General features: G+C 43.2%; 1 protein-coding gene across 27 annotated transcripts in view; it reads left to right on the plus strand.

Annotated features, from left to right (window-relative positions):
• AAK1 (AP2 associated kinase 1) overlaps nt 1-21,240 on the plus strand; it is a 171,557-nt gene that overhangs the window by 115,499 nt on the left and 34,818 nt on the right. For 17 of the 27 annotated variants that reach the window (XM_064572392.1, XM_054509831.2, XM_054509833.2 and 14 more), the window contains exons 11-16: nt 4,216-4,370; nt 5,314-5,630; nt 8,915-9,169; nt 13,381-13,613; nt 14,916-15,073; nt 17,378-17,482. In XM_064572392.1, the coding sequence (XP_064428462.1) occupies nt 4,216-4,370; nt 5,314-5,630; nt 8,915-9,169; nt 13,381-13,613; nt 14,916-15,073; nt 17,378-17,482 (1,223 nt within the window). The remainder of the gene's footprint in view (nt 1-4,215; nt 4,371-5,313; nt 5,631-8,914; nt 9,170-13,380; nt 13,614-14,915; nt 15,074-17,377; nt 17,483-21,240) is intronic. The other 10 variants (XM_064572394.1, XM_064572396.1, XM_064572406.1 and 7 more) reach the window with 4 other exon arrangements.

The raw sequence follows: 21,240 nt of genomic DNA on the forward strand, positions 1-21,240 counted from the left end.
AGAGAATGAAGAGCTCCACAGCTGTTTCTTTTGCTTGGGGAGAAGCGCAGGGGCATTCAGAGAAGAGGCAACAGACAACTTTAAATATTGCTAAAAAGAATGTCCTAAACAGGTGTCCTGGTCTTCCTGTAGCCTGGTTCACCACCCTAGTCCTTCACCTCCCATTCCTTCTCACTGTCTGTGACCCTGACCACCTCAGGAGAGTGCCAGTCAAGGCGCAGACTCCATGAACAGCAAAAGAGCTTGTGGATCTTAGCTAATCACATTCCATGGAACATGGGGTCTTCCCCGAAGCAGATGCCAAGAGAGGATTGAAGAAACTAGGATTTTATTTGACTGTGAGAGAAAATAGGGAGATAGCCAGGGAAGGCTGGAAGAACCATCAGAAGGTGATGTAAGTCTAACCCAGAGTGAGGAAGGAAGAGTGAGTGGAAGTGACTAGAAACTGCCACACAGTTGAAGGAAGAAGGTTCACCAAAGGTGTCAGGGAATCCTCAAGCCAAAGTCAGCTACCAGAGCAGCTCCCGTGTCCCGGGAACAGGCCGACTTTAATCGCCCTGTGGCGGGGGTAAAAGGCTGAGAGCAGCCTGTGGGAAGCATGGCCTCAGAAGGAGCATGGCAGTGGATTTCAGGAGCACAGCCCCTGGGGCACGTGGTGTTTGCACCCCTCGCCAGTCGCAGGTCTGTGGGGCACAGCCTCATGGCTGCCGTGCTTCCAAGTGGCAGATTCTGAGGGTAGTCGAAGAGATGTTTATACCTCCTTTTTCTCCCATGTTCCCATGGCGAGGAAACGTTAGCCGCCAGCTATCAACAAAGTACCCTAGATGGGGTTATGTGAATTTTAATAGAGTGGTAAAATAATTTCTACATTTCTAAACATTCTTTTTTTTTTTTTTTTTTTTAAGATTTTATTTATTTATTTGAGACAGAGAGAATGAGAGACAGAGAGCATGAGAGGGAGGAGGGTCAGAGGGAGAAGCAGACTCCCTGCCGAGCAGGGAGCCCGATGCGGGACTCGATCCCGGGACTCCAGGATCATGACCTGAGCCGAAGGCAGTCGCTTAACCAACTGAGCCACCCAGGCGCCCCATTTTTAAACATTCTTAAATGTTTCTGGAATAAATGTAAATGCTGATGCGGCTCTAAAAGTTAAAGGAGACTTTTGTTTTTCACAGACTTAGCAAACTATATACATGGTGTTACTTTGTAGTCCGTTTCTTACCTAAGTCTGCCATGCTCACCTCTGGAAATTGCTTTTGGGGCTGAGTTCATTAGCTGAGTATTTGGGTTTATGCCCATATTGCTCTAGACCCAAATATAGTAGGTACTGAGGCTAAGCAAGGATCCATTCCCACAAAGCCCCCGCATTTATAACAATGACAATAACAGGTACCATTCCAAGTGGTGCTGTGTTGTGTCAAATGAAGAAAATCATACCTGTATCATAAGGCAGTTGTGAACATCGGTGACTGTGAAACTGTTCTATAAACTGTAGAGTGCCCACGCTGTTGGTTTGTATGGATCCATAATGCTGCAAGAATACACAGACCTTACAGCCAAGAGATTTGGGCCTAAGGTGTCCTGTTTATAATTTACAGTGATTTCATTTGCGTTACCATATTTGCTCCCCAATCCCGAGAGGTAAGTTTCTCTTTCTAACTCTGTTTTTAAAGTAACCACTCTTCGTTGAGGCATCATGTATACCAGATACCATACGAGGTTCTTTCTGTAAATAAGATGACTTTGTTTTTCTTGAAATAAATCTATGAGCCATTGTTGTTGTTCTCATTTTACAGATGAGGAAACAGACTCAGAGTTGTAAGTGGCCCAAGGTAATCAATCAATATGTGGTTAGTAAAAAACCCTGAATTCCAGCATCCATACTCTATTCTGTGCATTAAGTGATTTGCCCACAAGCACATAGATGCGACAACTTAGAGCCAGACTTCCTGGCTTCAAGGTCTGTATTTTTTCACAGCATATTGAGGGCCATACAAACTAACATTTTGAGCACTCTACAGTTTATGAAAATGGTTTCACAGTCATTGATGCATTTGATGTTCACATCTGCTTCATGATGCATTATTTTCTCCATTTCATACAGAAATGACCCAAAGCAAGAAGAGGTAAAATGACATACCTATTATCACACAGTTAGTGAGGAACCAGGCTCAAATATAGTTTTCTTTGACTCCAAATCCCTTTATCTCTAAGATGTTACCCTTAAAAGAGATCCATCCAAGGGCTCCTGGGTGGCTCAGTTGGTGGAGCATCCAACTCTTGATTTTGGCTCAGGTCATGATCTGAGGGTCAGGGATCGAGCCCTGTGTTGGGCTCCGTCCTCAGTGCAGAGTCTGCTTGAGATTCTCTCTCTCTGCCCCTCCTCCTGCTCTCTGTGTCTCTCTCTCAAATAAATAATCTTTAAAAAAAAGAGAGAGAGAGAAAGAGAGAAAGAAATCCATCCAGTGTGGAGGTTCTTAGCATTTGGTTTCTATAGACGTCTGTTCGACTTTCTCACCATTGGCTATATATTTCTTAAACCTTTCTCTTCTTCTCCAACATTTGTCCTGTTTTCCTTCCCACCTTCCTTCCCCAGGTTATAGCCTCTCCAAATATGATAGCTTTTATGTTATAAGTTCTCTACCCCACACAAAAGCATTCCTCTAGCAGGATTGCAGAGAAAAGCCTCAGGGTCCACAGTGGACATCCCTTGGAGATATGTCATGGGGAAGGCACATGGGGCCTGCTTTGCTTCCTATTTTGCATTTCATGGAGGCCATGCCAGACATATTTTGGAAATAGTCATGAAGCTTGTTTATTTTGGCCATAACTTCAGTTTTACTCCCTAATGTGCATTTTCAAAAGACCACTACTCTGTTCTGAGTTAGATGGCAGCCAGCTGCCTGGACTGCTCCAGATGAATGGAAGTTATCACCTGGATTTTTACACTATCACAAGGAACAAATAGACCACCCAGCAGTCCTTCCTATATTAATTTGGATTAGATTTGGCTGTGATGTCCAAAATGACAGTGGCTCATATAAGATAGACGTTTTTCTTTCAAGTAAACAAAGTCTGGAGGTAAGTAGTCAGCGATTGGTTTGGCAGTTCTGCCCCACACCCAGGCTTCTTCAAGCTTCTCACTCTACCTTCCCTACGATTGTAGCCATGACCTCACAGACCAAAATGGTAGCATTCCTGTTCCAAGTAACAGATGAAGGAATAGCCAAAGAAGAGAGACAAATGGCATACCCTAGCTATTTCTTAAGGCTTCTGGAAACTGCCGTATAACAGTCTGCTTTCCCATGTAAGGCCAGAACTTAGACACATAGCCACACCTGATTATAAGAGAGGCTGAGCAATGTGATTTTTACTCTGGGTGAAATCCAGCTAAATTTTTTAATTGGAATATATTTTACATATAACATATTCCCCAAATCCTTTATCTTGAATTATTTACTTATTTCTTCTAGTTGCCTTATTGGAGTCACTCACTTATATGCTTTTTTTTAATTATAGAGAGACCATTTTGACAACTAGTTCTTTTTTTTTTTTTTAAGATTTTATTTATTTGTTTGACAGAGACACAGAGAGAGACACAGCGAGAGAGGGAACACAAGCAGGGGGAGTGGGAGAGGGAGAAGAAGGCTTCCCATGGAGCAGGGAGCCCGACACGGGGCTCGATCCCAGGACCTTGGGATCATAAACTGAGGCGAAGGCAGACACTTAATGACTGAGCCACTCAGGCGCCCCTTGACAACTAGTTCTGACCAAGTTTGAGTTCCCTCTACATCTGAAAAACACCTGTTTCAAATTCGTTTCCATCATCACCCAAAGCATATTCTGGGAAATCCTAGGAAGTGTTAGGTGGAATGGTCCCAGGGTCAGGTAAGCTAGAGAAACATTGCCTTTTGTATTGGGCTCTCTTCAAAGTTTTCCATGCACATTCACACGTGAAAAGTTCCGCTGGAAAGAAATCTGCTCGATATATTTTGATTAGTATGTTAAAACTTCTTTCCCACCAACCCTTTTTTCATAACATCTAGTAACACATAACATCCTGTGGAATACCCTTTGACAAATGTCGATTAAGCAGATCTGGAAGGTTTGGATGAGTGTGGAGGGGAAAGCCAATCCATCAAGTACTCTGTCTACCCCTTTCCCACTCTCCCACACGTTAATGTGAATCTGTGTTTCCCCCTCTTCCTTTTCTAGACTGACAGATCCCATTCCCACAACAGAGACTTCAATTGCACCCCGTCAGAGGCCTAAGGCTGGGCAGACTCAGCCAAACCCAGGAATCCTTCCTATCCAGCCAGCCCTGACACCTCGGAAGAGAGCCACGGTTCAGCCCCCACCCCAGGCTGCAGGTCAGTAACTCAGATGGTTTGAAATTTGGTACACCCTCTTTGTTATCCCGGACATTAACAGAAGTCTCGGGAAGCCTACTTTTGCTTCAGGAATGGAATCCCGAGACACATAAGGAATAAATGGTTTGCCCTGAGGACCAGGAGGTGAGCACCCGTTGAAATTATATGGCATGTGGCTGGCAAAAGGGAAGCCTTCTCAGTGGGTTCTGCGGGGGGCCTCCAAGACCACTGATGCCTGATGTCTCTATTTTTTCTAGTCTTGGCCCTGATTTTGTGGCTTGGTCCATTCATCCCATGCCTTCCTTTTTATTTCATATTCTTCTCTGGCCTTTAAAGAAACAAGATTCTCTTCTTTTTGACATAGGGGCATTGTTTCTTTAATGCTCTGTCTTCTGAAACTATCCGTTACCACTCCATGTTTTGGTATTCCGGTTCTAATGAGATGACTTAGTTTAGAGGACCCAAATGATCAAGTAACTGAATTTAGTCATCACTTCCCCTACCAGGAAGCTGCTTTTGGTGAATTTGGTGGTCATCTACTTATAGCCAGGCATCTAGATTGGGGTCGTGTAACTTATATGTAAAACATCAAAGAATGCTTTTGTCCTAAAGCATTAGTGCAGATTGTATTTGAATGCAGTAGCATCAAAGACCAGTTGAATATGTAGGTACTCGGGTGCTGACTAAAGGAATAATTGACTAAATGGGATGCTGAATAAAGGGGGGCTTTCTGAAGGAGGCAAGCACTGAACCTTGTTCCTGAACCTTGTTTTGAAAAACATGAAGCACATAGTTTAGCAAGAAGATGCAAAGACAGAAGCACATGGCTCTTGGGATTATCTGTCCTTTTATCACCCCCTCTTTAGTTCCTTGGCAAGAGAAAGCAAGCCATTTTCATCTGGAAGAGTTTTGAGCCCTTATATGGAATTTATTCTCATTACAGGATCCAGCAATCAGCCTGGTCTTTTAGCCAGTGTTCCCCAGCCAAAAACCCAGCCCCAACCCAGCCAGCCTCTACCCCAGTCTCAGCCCAAGCAGCCCCAGGCTCCACCCACCCCACAGCAGACGCCGCCCACCGCCGTCCAGGCTCTGCCCACTGCGGCCCAGGCCACGCCCCAGCACCAGCCGCAACTCTTCCTCCAGCAGCCGCCGCCGCCGCCGCCGCCGCAGCAACCGCCCCAGCAGCAGCCGCCACCTGCCCAGCAGCCCGCGGGCACGTTTTACCAGCAGCAGCAGCAGCAGCAGGCCCAGGCCCAGCAGGTAAAGTGTTCAGTCTGACCCTTGCTTGCCGTATCTGAGGCGGCGCTGCGGAAAGGCCCAGTAGGTACAGGCATCTTCCTCGGGGAGCCCTTGGGAGACAGGGAGCCACTCCACATCGCCTCATTGCTTCTCCCAGCGCTGCATACTGGGAAGCACTGCGCAGTGGATGCATCACTGGGCCACTCACACCCCTTTCCTGGGCCATGGGGAATTCTTCACCTGATGGAGGAACCTCAGCAAGGGAGCTATTTTTAGGGACGCTTTTTCTCTTCTCTCTCTCTCTTTTTTTTCCTAACACAATTGCACCATTACCATACTAAAAATAATAATTTCTTCTTATTATAAAATATCCAGGGGCGCCTGGGTGGCTCACACAGTTAAGGTCTGCCTTCAGCTCAGGTCATGATCCTGGGGTCCTGGGATCCCCCCCATCGGGCTCCCTGCTCAGCGGGGAGTCTGCTTCTCCCTCTCCCTCTGCCTGCCACTCCCCCTGCTTGTGCTCGCTCTCTCTCTGTCAAATAAAAAATAAAAAATCTTAAAAAAAAAATCCAGTAATGTTTAACTCTTCCTGATGTCTCATAATTTCAGGTGGCTTGTTCGAATCAGGTTCCAAACAAGGCCCACATGTTATATTTAGCTGTGAATCTTTCTTCCTCCATTATCTATTCATATTTTTTCTACATTTTTTACTCTGAACATACTCATTTTATAATGATTGACGTATCTTTTAAGTCCCCTTTTATTCATAGTGCCCTCTCCCTCTTTCTTTCCCCTTTGGCATTTAATTTTTTGAAGAAACTGGGTCATTTGTCCTGTAGAATTTTCCACCTTCTGGATTTGCATCCCTGCGGTCATTTAATATGTTCTTCCATCCCCTGTGTAAACTGGTAGTTTTTTGAGGCTTGGTCAAAATTCGATTCAGTTGGAATAGTTCTTTGTTCTTCTGGTTGTATCACTTCAGGAGGCGTATAAAGTCTGGTTGTCCTATCTTTTATCAATATGAAGATCAGTCCGTGAGTTTGGTGTTGTCTGTCTGATCCATTCATTCAGTGTCCCTGATCAGTTTAGCAGCAACTGCTGATCATTTCCTAAGTCCCTTCACTCATTAGGGATGTCAACATCCCTAATTCACTTAGGGGCTGGAATTTTTCTGTGAAGAATTTTTCTCAACTATTTGATGACCCTGAGGTACTGTTTATATAGAAAAGGCAGAAAAAGCGCTTGATTCTTCACCTGTGTTTACCAGTTTTCAGAATGGGTTTGTTCTTAGTGTCATCTAAAGGTGAACAGAGGTTTTTGATTTGTTTTGTTTTAGTATCATCGTGAATTCAGGGATTTAAACGTATTTGTAATGTTTCCAGACATTGCCTTTAAAAAATTTTTTTTTTGATGCTTAAATTGCCTCAGCTTTGGCCAGTGGAATTCTCTTCAGACTGGCTCCTGGGTCTTTTGGTGGTGACCCAGCCATCTTTATGGTTTCCTTGCTATTTATTTATTTATTTATTTTTAAAGATTTTATTTATTTGACAGAGAGAGCACAAGCAGAGGGAGAGAGAGGGAGAAGCAGGCTCCCTGCTGAGCAAGGAGTCCGATGTGGGACTCGTTCCCAGGACCCTGGGATCATGACCCGGGCTGAAGGCAGCTGCTTAACCGACTGAGCTACCCAGGTGTCCCTCCTTGCTATTTATTGTAACAGGCCGCTCTGGGCTTACTCTGCCCTTGACCTGGAAACAGCCATTTCTCTGAAGGAGCTCCATTTCCTTTTAAAAATGGTATTTAGAGACCACAGTTTGGTGCTAAAGATACTCATTTGCTAATGAATCAGTTATTTGTTTTTAAGCCTTTTCAGTGGAAACTTGCGAAAGATTTTTTGTTTCTTTTGTTAATATACACCACGAATCTAAATTTATATTCATAATTCAGAATTGTAATTATAGGATTTTTGCTTAACTCCTTGGATTTTATATTTGTATTTTTCTAATCTGAAAATCCTGATTCCTAACAACATTAACATAATCACTTAATTGCTTTATAATTTCAAGACAATAGTGCCAACACGAGTACTGGAAACAGGTTAAGATTTCTTTGCCTTTTTCATTCTTAGAATGTTTTGCTCATTATTTTCTGGAGAGTTTGGCTATCAATTTGATACACAGGTTTATTTGTTTCATTTTGCTTTTGATTTATAGTTATTGCCAAATTTTGGGTTAATTTTGTTGTATGAAAATATAAAACATTTACAGAGTTTCAAAGTTAAATCTGCAGAATTCTGCCTCCTCCATCCTGTAATAATAGAGGGAGCCCTCATTCCTGTTTACAACTTGAGAGTATTCTCTTTTAAGGATACATAGCATGGCTTATTCAATTAGTGTCCCTGTTGATAAACATTTGGTCATTTCCAGCATTTTGCAGTTCTAAATAGGCAGCTATTTATTGACATCTGCTTCTTTGCTAACCCTTTAACTTTGCCCCAGGAGGCCGACAGTGTCCTCTCAGTTCACTCTACAACTAAGTAACAGTGTTTGGGATATTCAAAGACAAGAGCTTGACTTTTGTTCATCAGTAGGCCCTTGTTTGACCTGTGTGTGTGTGTGTGTGTGTGTCACATGGTCTTTGGCGGGCGGGGGGGGGGGGGTGTAGACAGACGGATAAAAAGTATCCCTATCCGTAGGCAGTTTATAAGAGAATATTGAGAACTTGAAAGAATCGGTTACCAATACAAGATAAAATATCAGTAAGTGTGGTATACAGAACATTTTGAATGTTTAAAGGTGGGACTGTTAATAAGATGGAGCTACAGAGAAATAATTTTCAGAAGGGCCTGAACGGACTCTTTATAGCTGGCTTAGCACTTAGGTGATTTTCAGTGTCACTGCTTCATCCTGTTCATGGAGCAAAGCATTTTAATCTTGGCTGCTGCCAAATCCCTTTACAAGAGGGATTACTTCTGTGATTGGGAGATCATTTATTAGCTTCTGCTACACTCCAGCATGGGGAACCACAAGGTGCCCAGTGGAACGGAAGCCCGCAGGCTTGCCATAGAAACCCACCCGAAGCGGGGCCGGGGGCCAGGAGGCAGCCTGGCCCTGTCAGGTGCTGTCAGGTTCACGTCCATGCCCTGAGGGTCCCCTCGGGAGTTGTGAGGCCAGGCCACGGGACTTCTGCCCGCCCTTGCCTTTGGCTTCAGACTGGGCTTGGTTATTCCTGAGACCTTGGTCTTTTGTGGACATCTGTCCCGAGACCGCCTTTCTTCCCCTCCTCCTTTTTGCGCTTCTCATGCTCAGTTTCAGGCAGCACACCCAGCCGCCCAGCAGCCGGCCCTCGCCCAGTTCCCGGTGGTGTCGCAAGGCAGCTCGCAGCCGCCGCTGACACAGAACTTCTACCAGCAGCAGCCGCCGCAGCTGGCCGCGAGCGTGCACCAACAACAGCTGCTGACTCAGCAGGCCGCCTTGCAGCAGAAGACCGCCGCGGCGGCCGGACAGCAGCCCCAGGCGCCGCCCGCTGCAGCCCCGCCGGCGCCCGCGGCCCAGGAGCCGGCGGTGAGGGCGTGGAGCGAGGGGCGCGGGAGGGCGCGGGGCGGGGGGCGCGCAGGGGGGGGTGGCCAGAGCGCGGGAGAGGGGCGGCAGCAGCCCGGGCGGGGCCCTGCGTTCGGCTGCTTCCCCGGCCCGTGGTTAAAGTACTTGATTTTTTTTCTAATTATGCCCGAGGTCAGGATGAGGTATTCTCTAGAAGGTAGAGGTTTAACAAAAATGATTCTAGGCTAGTGGTGAAGATGAGCATTCTTATTCTTATCACTCTTAAAATGAGACTGGCAGAAAGAGCTGTTCACGGTCTCTGTCGGTGCCGGTGTTGAGCAGTCAAGGACCTCGGTGGGATTAGAGCGCATCCCTTTGCCTTCAAGGGCCAGGTTGACCATTGTGGCCTTTCCAGTCTCTGGAGGCTTGCGTGGGCTCCCACCTTTACCCTGAGTCCTGACAGGGTTTTTATTTATCCTTGGTCTTGGACAACATTACCTCATTTAAGTCTACCATGTAGCGGCCTTCAGGGGCCTCCGCGCTGGGACCATTTACCGTAACCCGATCCTCCGGGCACCAGAGCATCTGAGTGCTGTTTGAGCCGTCTTGTCAGTTCAGAAATTGGGCATGTTTCCACTTCTAGATACTGGCTGACTACAGCGTCAGAACGCCTTACTCCTCTCCTGATTGATCTTTACAGCTTCACCATCCCCAGGCACGTTGTGTCTGGCCTCTACTAAGTGCTCTTAATTCTGTACTCACATATTTCTGAGTGATAGTGAAGAAAATATCATAGTGATAGAAAAGGCTTTGTACATATTCGGCCAATAGAGTATCACAACTACTCTCTTATTCCCAGGGAAGTCCAACTACTAAACAAATGAAGGAAAAGTAAGAAACCGTCTTTCTGAGGATTGATTTCTAATAGAGTTTTGTCGCCCATCTTAAATCAGAAAACCATCCCTTCAAAAGGAAGCAGTGCCGTAAATAGATTGTCTTCTTTGAGCCTCAGCTAAGTGTGTGTTCAGTGTCTTTACACCTTCGTTTCTGAAACAACTCAGTCTTCCTGCAGGCATGTGGTAGACAGCTACTCTCTGTATTTTTAACACAAACGAAAGTTCCTCTTGTTCCTGCTCTCGCTCTCTCTCTGTCAAATAAATAAATAAATAAAATCTTTAAAAAAAAAAAAAAAGAAAAGAAAGTTCCTCTTATTAATGGAGTTTAAAAAAAAAATTATGATATGGGGGCGACTGGGTGGCTCAGTCGTTAGGCGTCTGCCTTCGGCTCGGGTCCTGGTCCCAGGGTCCTGGGATCGAGTCCTGTGTCGGGCTCCCTGTTCCCTGCTCGGTGGGGAGTCTCCTTCTCCCTCTGCCTCCCCCCCTGCTCGCTCTCTCTCTCAAATGAATAAAATCTTAAAAAAAAAAAAAACTCTAAAAAATTATTATACGATGTAGGTAGTTGAGATCATAATTATCTAGTTTAGTCCCCTTGTTGGAAACTAGGCCCCAGGCTAGAAAGGGATTACCCAAGACACACAGACTGATAGCAGCAGAGCTGGGGAAATAACCAAAGAATCCTGATCTGTGTTTAAGGATAATAATAACAAATGTTCATCCAGGGAGATGAAATGATCAACAGTCATTGACCACATTTCTTATGAGGTTCCCCTTTGCTGTCCCTCTCTTGGGAATGAATTATAAACCTTCTCCATGTTCCTTGGCTGAAAACATACTTTGGGCATTTTGCTCCAGGATAGTTGGTTGAGGGGATGGAGAAGGAACAGGAGCAGAACTTGCTTCAGCCAGGAGCCAGAGAGCTTCCCAAATTTGACCCATCCCTTCCTCTGGTGACCCTTGTCAGGACTTACCTAGAGAAGCAAGTGAGTGAATGTAAGGAATTGCCATCTTAAAGCAGTAATTTACAAGAGGAAAATGGCAGTATGCCATAGATGTTTATTATAATTTTATTAGTAACAGCCAAAAGAATCAAAGTAACCTAATTGTTCAAAAACCCAACTGTGCAGCCATTAAAAGTCATGGTTATAGAGTTTGTACAACAATGTGAAACACTCATGAGATAATGTTGAAATTATGGGAAAAGTATGTACTTGAAAAGGGATTTAAATATAAGATACCAAAAAGATAAAAACAGTTGTATTAGGATAGTGAGATGGAAGTCTGGGTGTTTTTTTCCCCCTTTTGTGTATATTCTTACATTCCTGGTCCGACTATACTCCTTTCATAATTATGTATATATTGTTCTTTAAAACAGTCTCTAGCAAGACAGACATCTGAGTCTACTTTGATTCTCCTCCCACTGTGGTTTGTCTGTCCCCCACTTTCCCTTCCTAATCCCATCTTTGGAGGAGACATGATAGTGAAGAAAAGAGAGTCCTGAGCAGTAATCAGGAGACATGGATTCTGTCCCAATTGACTCTGACCTTGAGTGAGCACTTAGCCTCAGGGGGCCTTGGTCTCAGCTCCTCTGAAGCGAGGGAGTTGGGATCTGCGCTCTCTAAGGTCCCTTTTGACTCTCATATTCTTAGATTTGAAATGGAAATAAAACTGCCTGCCTGACATGGTCATTGTGAGGAATAGCTGAATGGATTGGAGTGGTTTTGTATTAGTAGATTGCTGTGATAGGGTAGGGGGTCCTCATGAAGTGTCTGTTCCTCAGTATGCTGCATTGGGGATAGGTGAGAGGAAGAGAAAATGTTTTCCAAGTAGTCTGGACTCTTCAAAATAAAGGAACTCACCAGTGAAGCATACCCTTCTCAAAGCAATGAATGTCTTAAACTCCAAGAAATAAGCTAATCTAGTTCTGCCCCTAAAGCCATGGTGGTCTCTGTGGGTACTAGCTCTAGGTTGGCTGTTGCAGGTGCAGCCCTGGGCCCCTGAAGGAAGTTGTGGGGCCGGAGCGCTGGTCTTCCCAGGGCACTCTGCTTCTCCCTCAGAGATGCCTCAGCGTCTTTACCCTCTGACCTTAACCTGAGTGATGTTGGAGCCTTGTACTGTATCATTCGTTCAGTTGGTGAGTGGTTGTGTTCTCATACGTGCACATAACCTGCCTCAGTAGAATCCAGTGTGCGTCAATACAGGGACAGAAAATCTCAGGCTGTCAGCATCCTGACGCAAGTAGCTGGCCCCTCTGGTTTCCTTTCTCTCCCAGGACCTACCTTCAAAGGCACCAAATGTGAGAGCTGAGCTGCAGCACGGAGGGACGTCTTAGTCTGAAACGAGGGACTGGAGGGAAGGGATAGGCCTTTAATATTCTGAATCATTTTGTTTCTGAACTGACAGAATTAAAGCATTAGGTGGTCTTCTTAATGCTATTTTTTGTTCATCTTCCTGACGTAGCACTTTGTAGATTGTGTCTGATGCTTGACGTCTAACCACGTGGCCACAAGGATGTTCCTACCTATTTGTTTTTCTGTGGTGACAGTTTGTTCTGCCTTCTGAAAATGGCCCAAATCTCAAGAGTCCTTGTGTTATTAGATCAATTATCATCAAGGGCTTTTCAAATTTTTTATTTCTTCTTACATTCTCTACCTGGTTCTTCAGTGCCATTTCCAAACTGAAGGTGGGAACAAGTTAATCCCACTGCCCCAATGCTATACATTTTCTCAGGGGAGGCACAGAAATAGAATCTTGTGGACCCATCTTATCAGTGAAATAAAGAGCCTTAATAACAAAACAAAACAAAAAGCACTACCATTTATGAATTACAATGGAATCCTAACTTATTCCCAACCAGTAGTCTGAGATATGTCAGAGTCAGGGATCTCTTAGCAGAAATTGTTCAGCTCAAATGTATTTTAGCTGGAGGTGTGCCTTCTGTGGTAGTAGATTGCTTAAAGCTCCTCTTTGGAGGCATTCTGAATGAGTGTGACCCCAGAAGCAGAAAGTGGTCCTGTAGGATACATTCTTGATTTTTGGAGTTAGAAATAGCTTCTGCAATCTTATGCACTGGGCTGTATTGTGTATGGTTGCTCTGTATATTATTACTGATGAAGATTGAAATTTATGTATAAACAGCAGATAAATACCATGCCATCAGTCCCAAAGTTATAGCTCAGATTGTCAAAAACTGTTTTTTCTTTCTGGGTGTTATTGGTAAAATCAGCCACTTGAGCCCCATGTTAGCTCTCACATGGCATTTTTTATTATGCTTATCTGTTTATTTGTTTTTCCTTTCCCTTCTTTTGGGAACACTTGCCATTTTTTTTTTTTCCCTAGCAGATTCAAGCCCCAGTAAGACAACAGCCAAAGGTTCAAACAACCCCACCTCCTGCCGTCCAGGGGCAGAAACTCGGATCTCTCACTCCTCCATCATCCCCCAAGACCCAACGTGCTGGGCACAGACGGATTCTCAGTGACGTAACCCACAGCGCAGTCTTTGGGGTCCCTGCCAGCAAATCAACCCAGCTGCTCCAGGCAGCTGCAGCTGAGGCCAGCCTCAATAAGTCCAAGTATGTGGTGCTTCCCCTTTCTCTTTTTCACTTTTGTGGGCCAGGGCTGCTGTGGGCCACTACTGTGTAATTCTCTGCATCTGTATGTAGATATGTATGGGTACATGTATATGAAGGTACGTATGTGTCTGTGTTTATTAAGAAACTGAAGTTGCCTGTGGTACCTAGACCATACTGATCTTAAGGAATAATTTCATACTTGCTTTATTGTTTCCATTCTCTCATCCATTCTGTGTTCTGCGGAGTATTTTTTAAAATCTTAGTCTGACCAACCCTCTCCATGATGAAAATCTTTCATTGGCTCCCCGTTGCCAAAGGGATAATATCTGAACTCATTGGTTAACAGACCAAAGGCCATTGTATCACATTTGTGGATTTGTCATTCTCTGTCTTTATGAGCACGTTGTTCATCCTATGCCCTCTCCCTGAACTACCACTCTCCTCCTTGTCTACCTAAGAAATGCTTATTTAGTCATCAAGATCCATGTCAGCGGTTACTTTTTCTTTGGCTCATATATAAATTTGTCTGAACCTTTTTGGAGATGTATCACTTTATATTATTATTTATTTGTATATCCAGCTGACCTAGCCTGCAAATTCCTGCAAGACAAGGACCATGTCTTAACCATTGTAAATCCAGTGACCGGCTCTGTGCCTGAAATAAAGTAGATTGCAGTGAGTGCTAGGTAAATGCAATTTTGGAGCCTCAGCTTTTTTGGAACCGTGGACTCTAAAGTTAAAAATCTTTAAGTTGTTAGTTAAATGCAAAGGGCATCAAGAGAGACTTCAGAAGAAAATTAGGTAGTAATACCTAGAAACACAAGGTAGTGATAACTGTGTTTATTTCTCCTTACCTGTGGTGGTGACCACTCATGGCGGCCCTTCATTCTATGCATGCTAGATCCTGACCGCTGGGAGGCAGCCTGAAAAGGCATCAGTCCCAGCTGCACCGGGGTCAGTTATTAGAGGTTAGGGTGGGTTGGCGTCACAGGAGTCACAAGCCTAAGAAGAGGCTGCTTTGGGATTCTGGATTGAAAGGACTTGCTGATGAGACCAAAAATCTAAGCAAAAGATTAAAGAAGTAGTGGGAGATAGTGGATCATGAAGGAAAGGGAGACATTTATTTCACACAGTGATAAAAGTATCTGTGAAAACTGTCCAGTTGCCTTGGAAAGCCCTTTTAGAAAACCACTGCAGAAAATAATGGTTTGACTCAGAAAACAATTTGATCTCAAAACAAAGAGAAAGTAGATTGACCCTTTTTCAACTTTTTTCATTTCGTGGGGGTGGGAACCTACCTAGGTCTGCAACCACCACTCCATCAGGCTCTCCTCGGACCTCCCAGCAAAACGTTTATAATGCTTCAGAAGGTTCTACGTGGAATCCCTTCGATGATGACAATTTCTCCAAACTCACAGCTGAGGAACTGCTGAACAAGGACTTTGCCAAGCTGGGGGAAGGTGAGCAGTTGGTGTCCTTCTGTGATTCTTAAACCCTAACTCTAGAGGGGTATGCATGTGAAAATGTAGGGTTGGGTCTTTCCTTCCCTCAGAGGCTTGATTTGAAGTTTGAGTGCAAATTGCTTTGAATGTTTACTAGAGCACTGACGGTCTTTTCATCCACAGGAACTCCTGGCCAGTTGTGGGTGGCGGTAAGGAGTGGGACAGTATTAGCAAAGATTTGGTAGCATAGTCAGGATGATACTGTCAAGCATGGTCATTCCTTGGAGGAGTGTAATGGTTTTCTTGTCCTATGCCAGAAAGTTATAACTGCTTACCTAGGAGAGAGTGTGCCCTCACATGAACTTTGAATCTTTGATTATGGTCAGAGTTCTGTAGTACTGTGACTGACTGTAGAGAAGTGATCAAATAAATAGAAGGTACCATTTCTACTCTCAAAAACCCACAGTCTTGGGGCACCTGGGTGGCTCAGTCGTTAAGCGTCTGCCTTCAGCTCAGGTCATGATCCTGGGGTCCTGGGATCGAGCCCTGCATTGGGCTCCCTGCTCAGCGGGAAGCCTACTTCTCCCTCTCCCACTCCCCCTGCTTCTGTTCCCTCTCTCGCTGTGAATCTCTCTGTCAAATAAAAACAAAAAACAAAAAACAAACCCACAGTCTAAGAGCACCTTAGTGGCTCGGTCGGTTAAACGTCCAACTCTTGATCTCAACTCAGGTGTTGATCTCAGGATCATGAATTCAAGCCCCGCGTTGGACTCCACACTGGGTGTGGAGCCTACCTAAAACAAAACAAAACAAAACAAAACAAAACAAAACAAACCCACAGTCTTATTTTGAAAGGTGGGACTCATACACACAGACACACATGCACACTTTGGAAAACAACAACATGCCCTGGAAAAATTCTTCAAAAAGAGTACCTCGGCATTAGACAAGAGCACAGGGTAAAGGAATGATCAGAAATGAGTGAATGATACGAACTTTGGCCATATCTTTTAACTTTACTCTTCTAACTTTTGTTAATCTCTTTTAACTTTATTATTTTATAGATATCTTTTAAAAATTTGTATTACTTAGGGTGCCTGGGTGGCTCAGTCATTAAGCATCTGCCTTCGGCTCATGTCATGGTCCCAGGGTCCTGGGATCGAGCTGCACATCGGGCTCCGTGCTCGTCAGGAAGCCTGCTTCTCCCTCTGCTTGTGTTCCCTCTCTTGCTATGTCTCTATCTGTCAAATAAATAAATTAAGTCTTAAAAAAATTTTTTTATATTACTTTCCTATTGTTTTAAACAAAAGATAGGGTATAGGACTTAACTCTGACAGACAGCTAACTTATTGTCAAATTATTTCATTGTTATGTATGCCAGTTACTGTTCTAGAATAAACAGAAATACCTTCGTGGGCTATTGAAAACGCTAGTATTTTTGCACTTGATTAAGAGACTCCCAGGTTTTAAAATTTTTGTGTCTATTTTTCATAATTTTCTGTCTCTCTTCTGTCACATTAAACTGCTGCCATTGTGCCTGTCCCTGGTCACTTCTCACTCCTGCCGTTTCCTCCACACCCCCTTCTCATGTGCTCTCCTGAACTGTTTCCAACATGGAAAACAGATTGGCAAACTCAGTAGAATTATATCAAAACAAATAGACTCAAAGTAAGGACTGGAGACATTATGCCTGAGTAATGTGCTTGAGGTTTTGGGCTTTAGCTCCAGCCATCTCTTTTGTTGCTTATTTATTTATTTATTTGAAAAAAATTTTAATTGTGATAAATATACAGGCGCCTGGGTGGCTTAGTGGGTTAAGTGTCTGCCTTAACCCCACTCAGGTCATAATCCCAGGGTCCTGGGATCAAGCCCCGTGTTGGGCTCCCTGCTTAGGGGGGAGAGTGCTTCTCCCTCCCCCACCCCCCTGCTCATTCTCTCTCTCTCTCTCAAATAAGTAAATAAAATCTTTTTAAAAATTGTGTTCAGTAAACATAACATAAACATGAACTTCTTAACCATTGTCAAATATAGAGTTCAGTAGTGTTAACTACATACACATCGTTGTGCACTCAGTCTCCGGAACTCCTTCCATCTTGCAAAACCGATGTGCTGTCTTTGATTCTCACAACTTCCTTTTCTCAGCTGTTGTCTCAGTTATTGCAATGATTAGACAAGGACCTGCGAATGTCCGAGGTGTTGCCGTAAGGCGGTAAAAGGAGTCAAGTCTAGAATTCGGTTCAGAAGGTGCCCTCCACCACCTGCCTGTGTGTGTGCATCATGGGATTCTGCTGGGATGAACTGAGTGGTGTTTTGTCCCTCCAGGGAAACATCCTGAGAAGCTTGGAGGCTCCGCTGAGAGTTTGATCCCAGGCTTTCAACCAGCTCAAGGTGATGCTTTTGCCACTCCCTCGTTTTCCGCCGGAACCGGTTAGTATAGCAGGTGCCTGAAACACAGGGCTCACAGTCGTTACCTCCACAGTTTCAACTGCTGCACAGATAAGCCTGGCACACCAGTAAGCCCCAAATCTTGTGTATTTTCTTTTATTCAGAAGATTTCCAATATAAAAGCTAGGGAAAAAGAAATCTCTAGAATCATTCTGAATTAAAATGACAGAATGATGTGTCAGTAATATACAGGATTTGTTCTCTCTAGTTCACACACATGCTTTAAGCAAATATTTCTAAATTTAAGAACATCACTCTGTTAATCGCTTGTAATTGCTTAGATCTTTGGAATGACTTGAAGAATTCTAAAAATTAGATGTTCTATCCTCTATCCAAGATTCTACTGAGCTGTGTTTCTGTGTGTGTGTGTGTGTGCGTGTGTGTGTGTGTTTACAGGGAGAGGAAGATATCTTTTTAAATTAGACCTTTTTTTAAATTAAAGAAGCAATAGTAAAAAACTTTCTCCTTTATTAATAAAAATTATACATAGTCAACTATACTTCAACTAAAATTTCTTAAAATTAGAAAATTGTACATATTTATTACATAAAAGTCAGTAATTTATAGAAAAGCATAGAGAAGAAAGTTAAAATCCCCATAATCTCACCATTAAGAAGTAGCACAGGGATGCCATTTTGGTGTCTATTAGTGGCATTTAACCTTTTAGGGTCACAGCTATCTTCGTGAATGTATTTAGGTGTGTTAGCAGTTTTTCTAACATCATAAATTTATTTCTTATTGGAACTTTGGCTGTCATTGCATAATATCTTTTATGGTTTCTTTACAATAACCTCTAGAAGATTATTTGTTAAATCAAAAGATTGTCTTTTAAGGCTTTTGGTGCATATTTCTAAACTAGCCTCTGAGAATGCTATACAAATTTTATTTTGATCAGCAGTGAATGAGAGTAATTTTCCCTCCACTTCTCCACCCAGCCCAGATCAGAAGCTGTAGATAGGACAGTGTTTACTGGCCACTTTTTTTCCTGGGATTTGTGTTGTTTATGTCCTTTGCCTTTTTTTTTTTTCTGATGTTCTTTGTTCATTTTGTTCTTATTAATTTGTAAGAGCTCTTCGTATATCCTGTACTGTAAACATTTTCCCCAGTCTGTCCTTTGTCCTACACAAATATATGTCATCTGACCCTCAACACCATCCTCACAGTTGAGGTACTGAGCACAGACTAGTCTCTTTTCCAGGATCACATAGCTTGGAAGTGGCAGAGCAGGGACACCCCCTCCCCTGGCTCTAGAACTTCCTCTCTCAGGTTTTCTGCCACATAATGAGGCAAATTTAGGAATAATTTTCTAGAAAATCATAATGCAGTTTAAAAATTTTTTAAATAGGGATGCCTGGGTGGCTCAGTCAGTTGAGCATCTGCCTTTGGCCCAGGTCATGATCCCAGGGTCCTGGGATTGAGCCCCCTGTCGGGCTCCCTGCTCTGTGGAGAGCCTGCTTCTCCCTCTGCTGCTCCCCCTGCTTGTGCTCTCTCTCTCTGTCAAATAAATAAGTAAAATCTTTAAAAAATAAAAAAATAAAAATTTTTAAATAAAATAGAATAATGCATTTAAACCTTCCTTTTATAATATTTTCTTTGTATACATATCAATTTTCATTGTATGAAATGAAAATCACTTTGGCTAGAGATTTGTTGTTTTAGCATCTTTCTAAGACAACTCTTAGATGTATAAAATCTACCGTTCTCCTGTCTTCTAATTCTTTAACTTTTGTTTTGTTTTGTTTTGTTTTGATTATAGATCCCTGTTTTTCTTAGGTTTGCTTTGTCAATATTAAAAGGAACACAGTAAAATTTTTAAAAATTCTTCTTAAAAATGTAATGAAAGTGTTTAGAGTTTTTCTCCCACTATAACAGTGATTTTCAACCAGCATGAGAGTGGGGAGAGAGGCTCATTATAATCTGCTTAGAAGACTTGTCCACAGATATTTTAATATTCTCTTTGCCTCTCTCTTTAATTGCCCATCCCACCCTGACCCTTGAGGATTACACTGTTTATTGATAGTGCTGTCTAATAGGTGTGTGTTTCCCTTGTCAGAAAAAACCTGAAGTTTTAATCATATCCTATAAGTCCTTCATATGATAATCTTATTGTTATTAATTTAGAATACACATTGGCCTTATTTGGGGGACATGCTTTTTAATATTAAAAAGTTAAAGGGTTTTGTGTTATTTTTTATTTTTAGCTTTGTTGTCTTATCTATGTAATTTTTTAAGTTTATTGATATTTTGGTCTGGTTTAAAGTGCTTAAAGTGTAATAGACCACATGTTGACTAAATGTACCAAATGTATAAAGCATTGACCGTTGTCCTTGAGATAGAGCATCACACAGATGCCCAGCTATGGTACTGAGTAGGATATAGTTTCCCTGGAAAGGGGCTCATGGAATAAGCTCCAGGAGAGTTTTCTTTGCTGTTGAATGCTAACATTTAGTATTGTGTTTGGTTTAGTACAGATTGTTGAATGAATGAAAAGAATTGCTTTTTGCCAAAGGATAGGAGCTTGGATTCACCAATGTTAACAACAGAGGTCCCTACACATTTTCCATACACTCCCAGTTTTAGTGCCTGTAATTCCTGCTTATCACATGTTTTGTTGTTTGTCTATATGAACTGTTTTTTTAAGGATTTATTTATTTATTTGGTAGGGGGGCAGAGGGAGAGGGAGAAAGAGAGAGCCTTAAGCAGACTCCACACTGAGCACGGAGCCTGACGCAGGGCTCGATCCCATGAACCTAAGACCATGACCCGAATGGAAACCAAGAGTCCAGCACTCAAATGACTGCACCATCCAGGCGCCCCTGTATGAACTATTTTTAAAACAGTTTTTATTTTTGTTTTAGCCTTTTCTCCCCCTTTATGCTTACTTTGAATGCTATAAATGGCTGTATTTTTTAAGGGACTTAAAGGCCCTGCTTTAAAAAACATATATTTGAGTAGTTAAAACAGTAATAACAGTGAACATATACTGAGCACTTGCACTGGTTAAGTGCTTTTTTATGCATTATCTCAGGTCATCCTTAAAACAGCTCTCAAGGGGCACCTGGGTGGCTCAGTCGGTTAAGCATCTGCCTTCTGCTCAGGTCATGATCTCAGGGTGCTGGGATCGAGCCCCACATCCCCCGCATTGGGCTCCTTGCTCAGCAGGAAGTCCGCTTCTCCCTCTGCCCTTACCACCGCCCCCCAGCCTAGGTGACAGCTGGAGAATGACATACCAGAGAGTTGTACCTGAGCAGCCCAGCTCAGAAACTGTAGTCATAACCCCATCTCAAGAAACTTTGTAAATCAGTGACACTAGCTTTTACGAACATTATAAAACATCTTCAGATTTTTTTCATCTTATCCAGCCTTTTTTTCTTTTAAAGATTTTATTTATTTATTTGACAGAGAGAGACACAGCGAGAGAGGGAACACAAGCAGGGGGAGTGGGAGAGGGAGAAGCAGGCTTCCCGCAGAGCAGGGAGCCCGATGTGGGGCTCGATCCCAGGACCCTGGGATCATGACCTGAGCCCAAGGCAGACGCTTAACGACTGAGCCACCCAGGCGCCCCTTATCCAGCCTTTTTTAAATGAGCATTTAGTATTTTTCCTTCGTCCTTGTTTGTGGTGTAAACGGTTATGTGTGCAACACTTTTGTTTTTTATAATGAAAGAAAATTATATCTAAATCCCAGAAATTAATATGTCCTCATTTGTATGAAGTATAGGATAGCATCATTTTTAGATG

This window comes from Mirounga angustirostris, unplaced genomic scaffold, assembly GCF_029215605.1.
Source record: "Mirounga angustirostris isolate CCGP_5_RB_7025 unplaced genomic scaffold, mMirAng1.0.hap1 SCAF_10, whole genome shotgun sequence".
Taxonomy (NCBI): Eukaryota; Metazoa; Chordata; class Mammalia; order Carnivora; family Phocidae; genus Mirounga; species Mirounga angustirostris.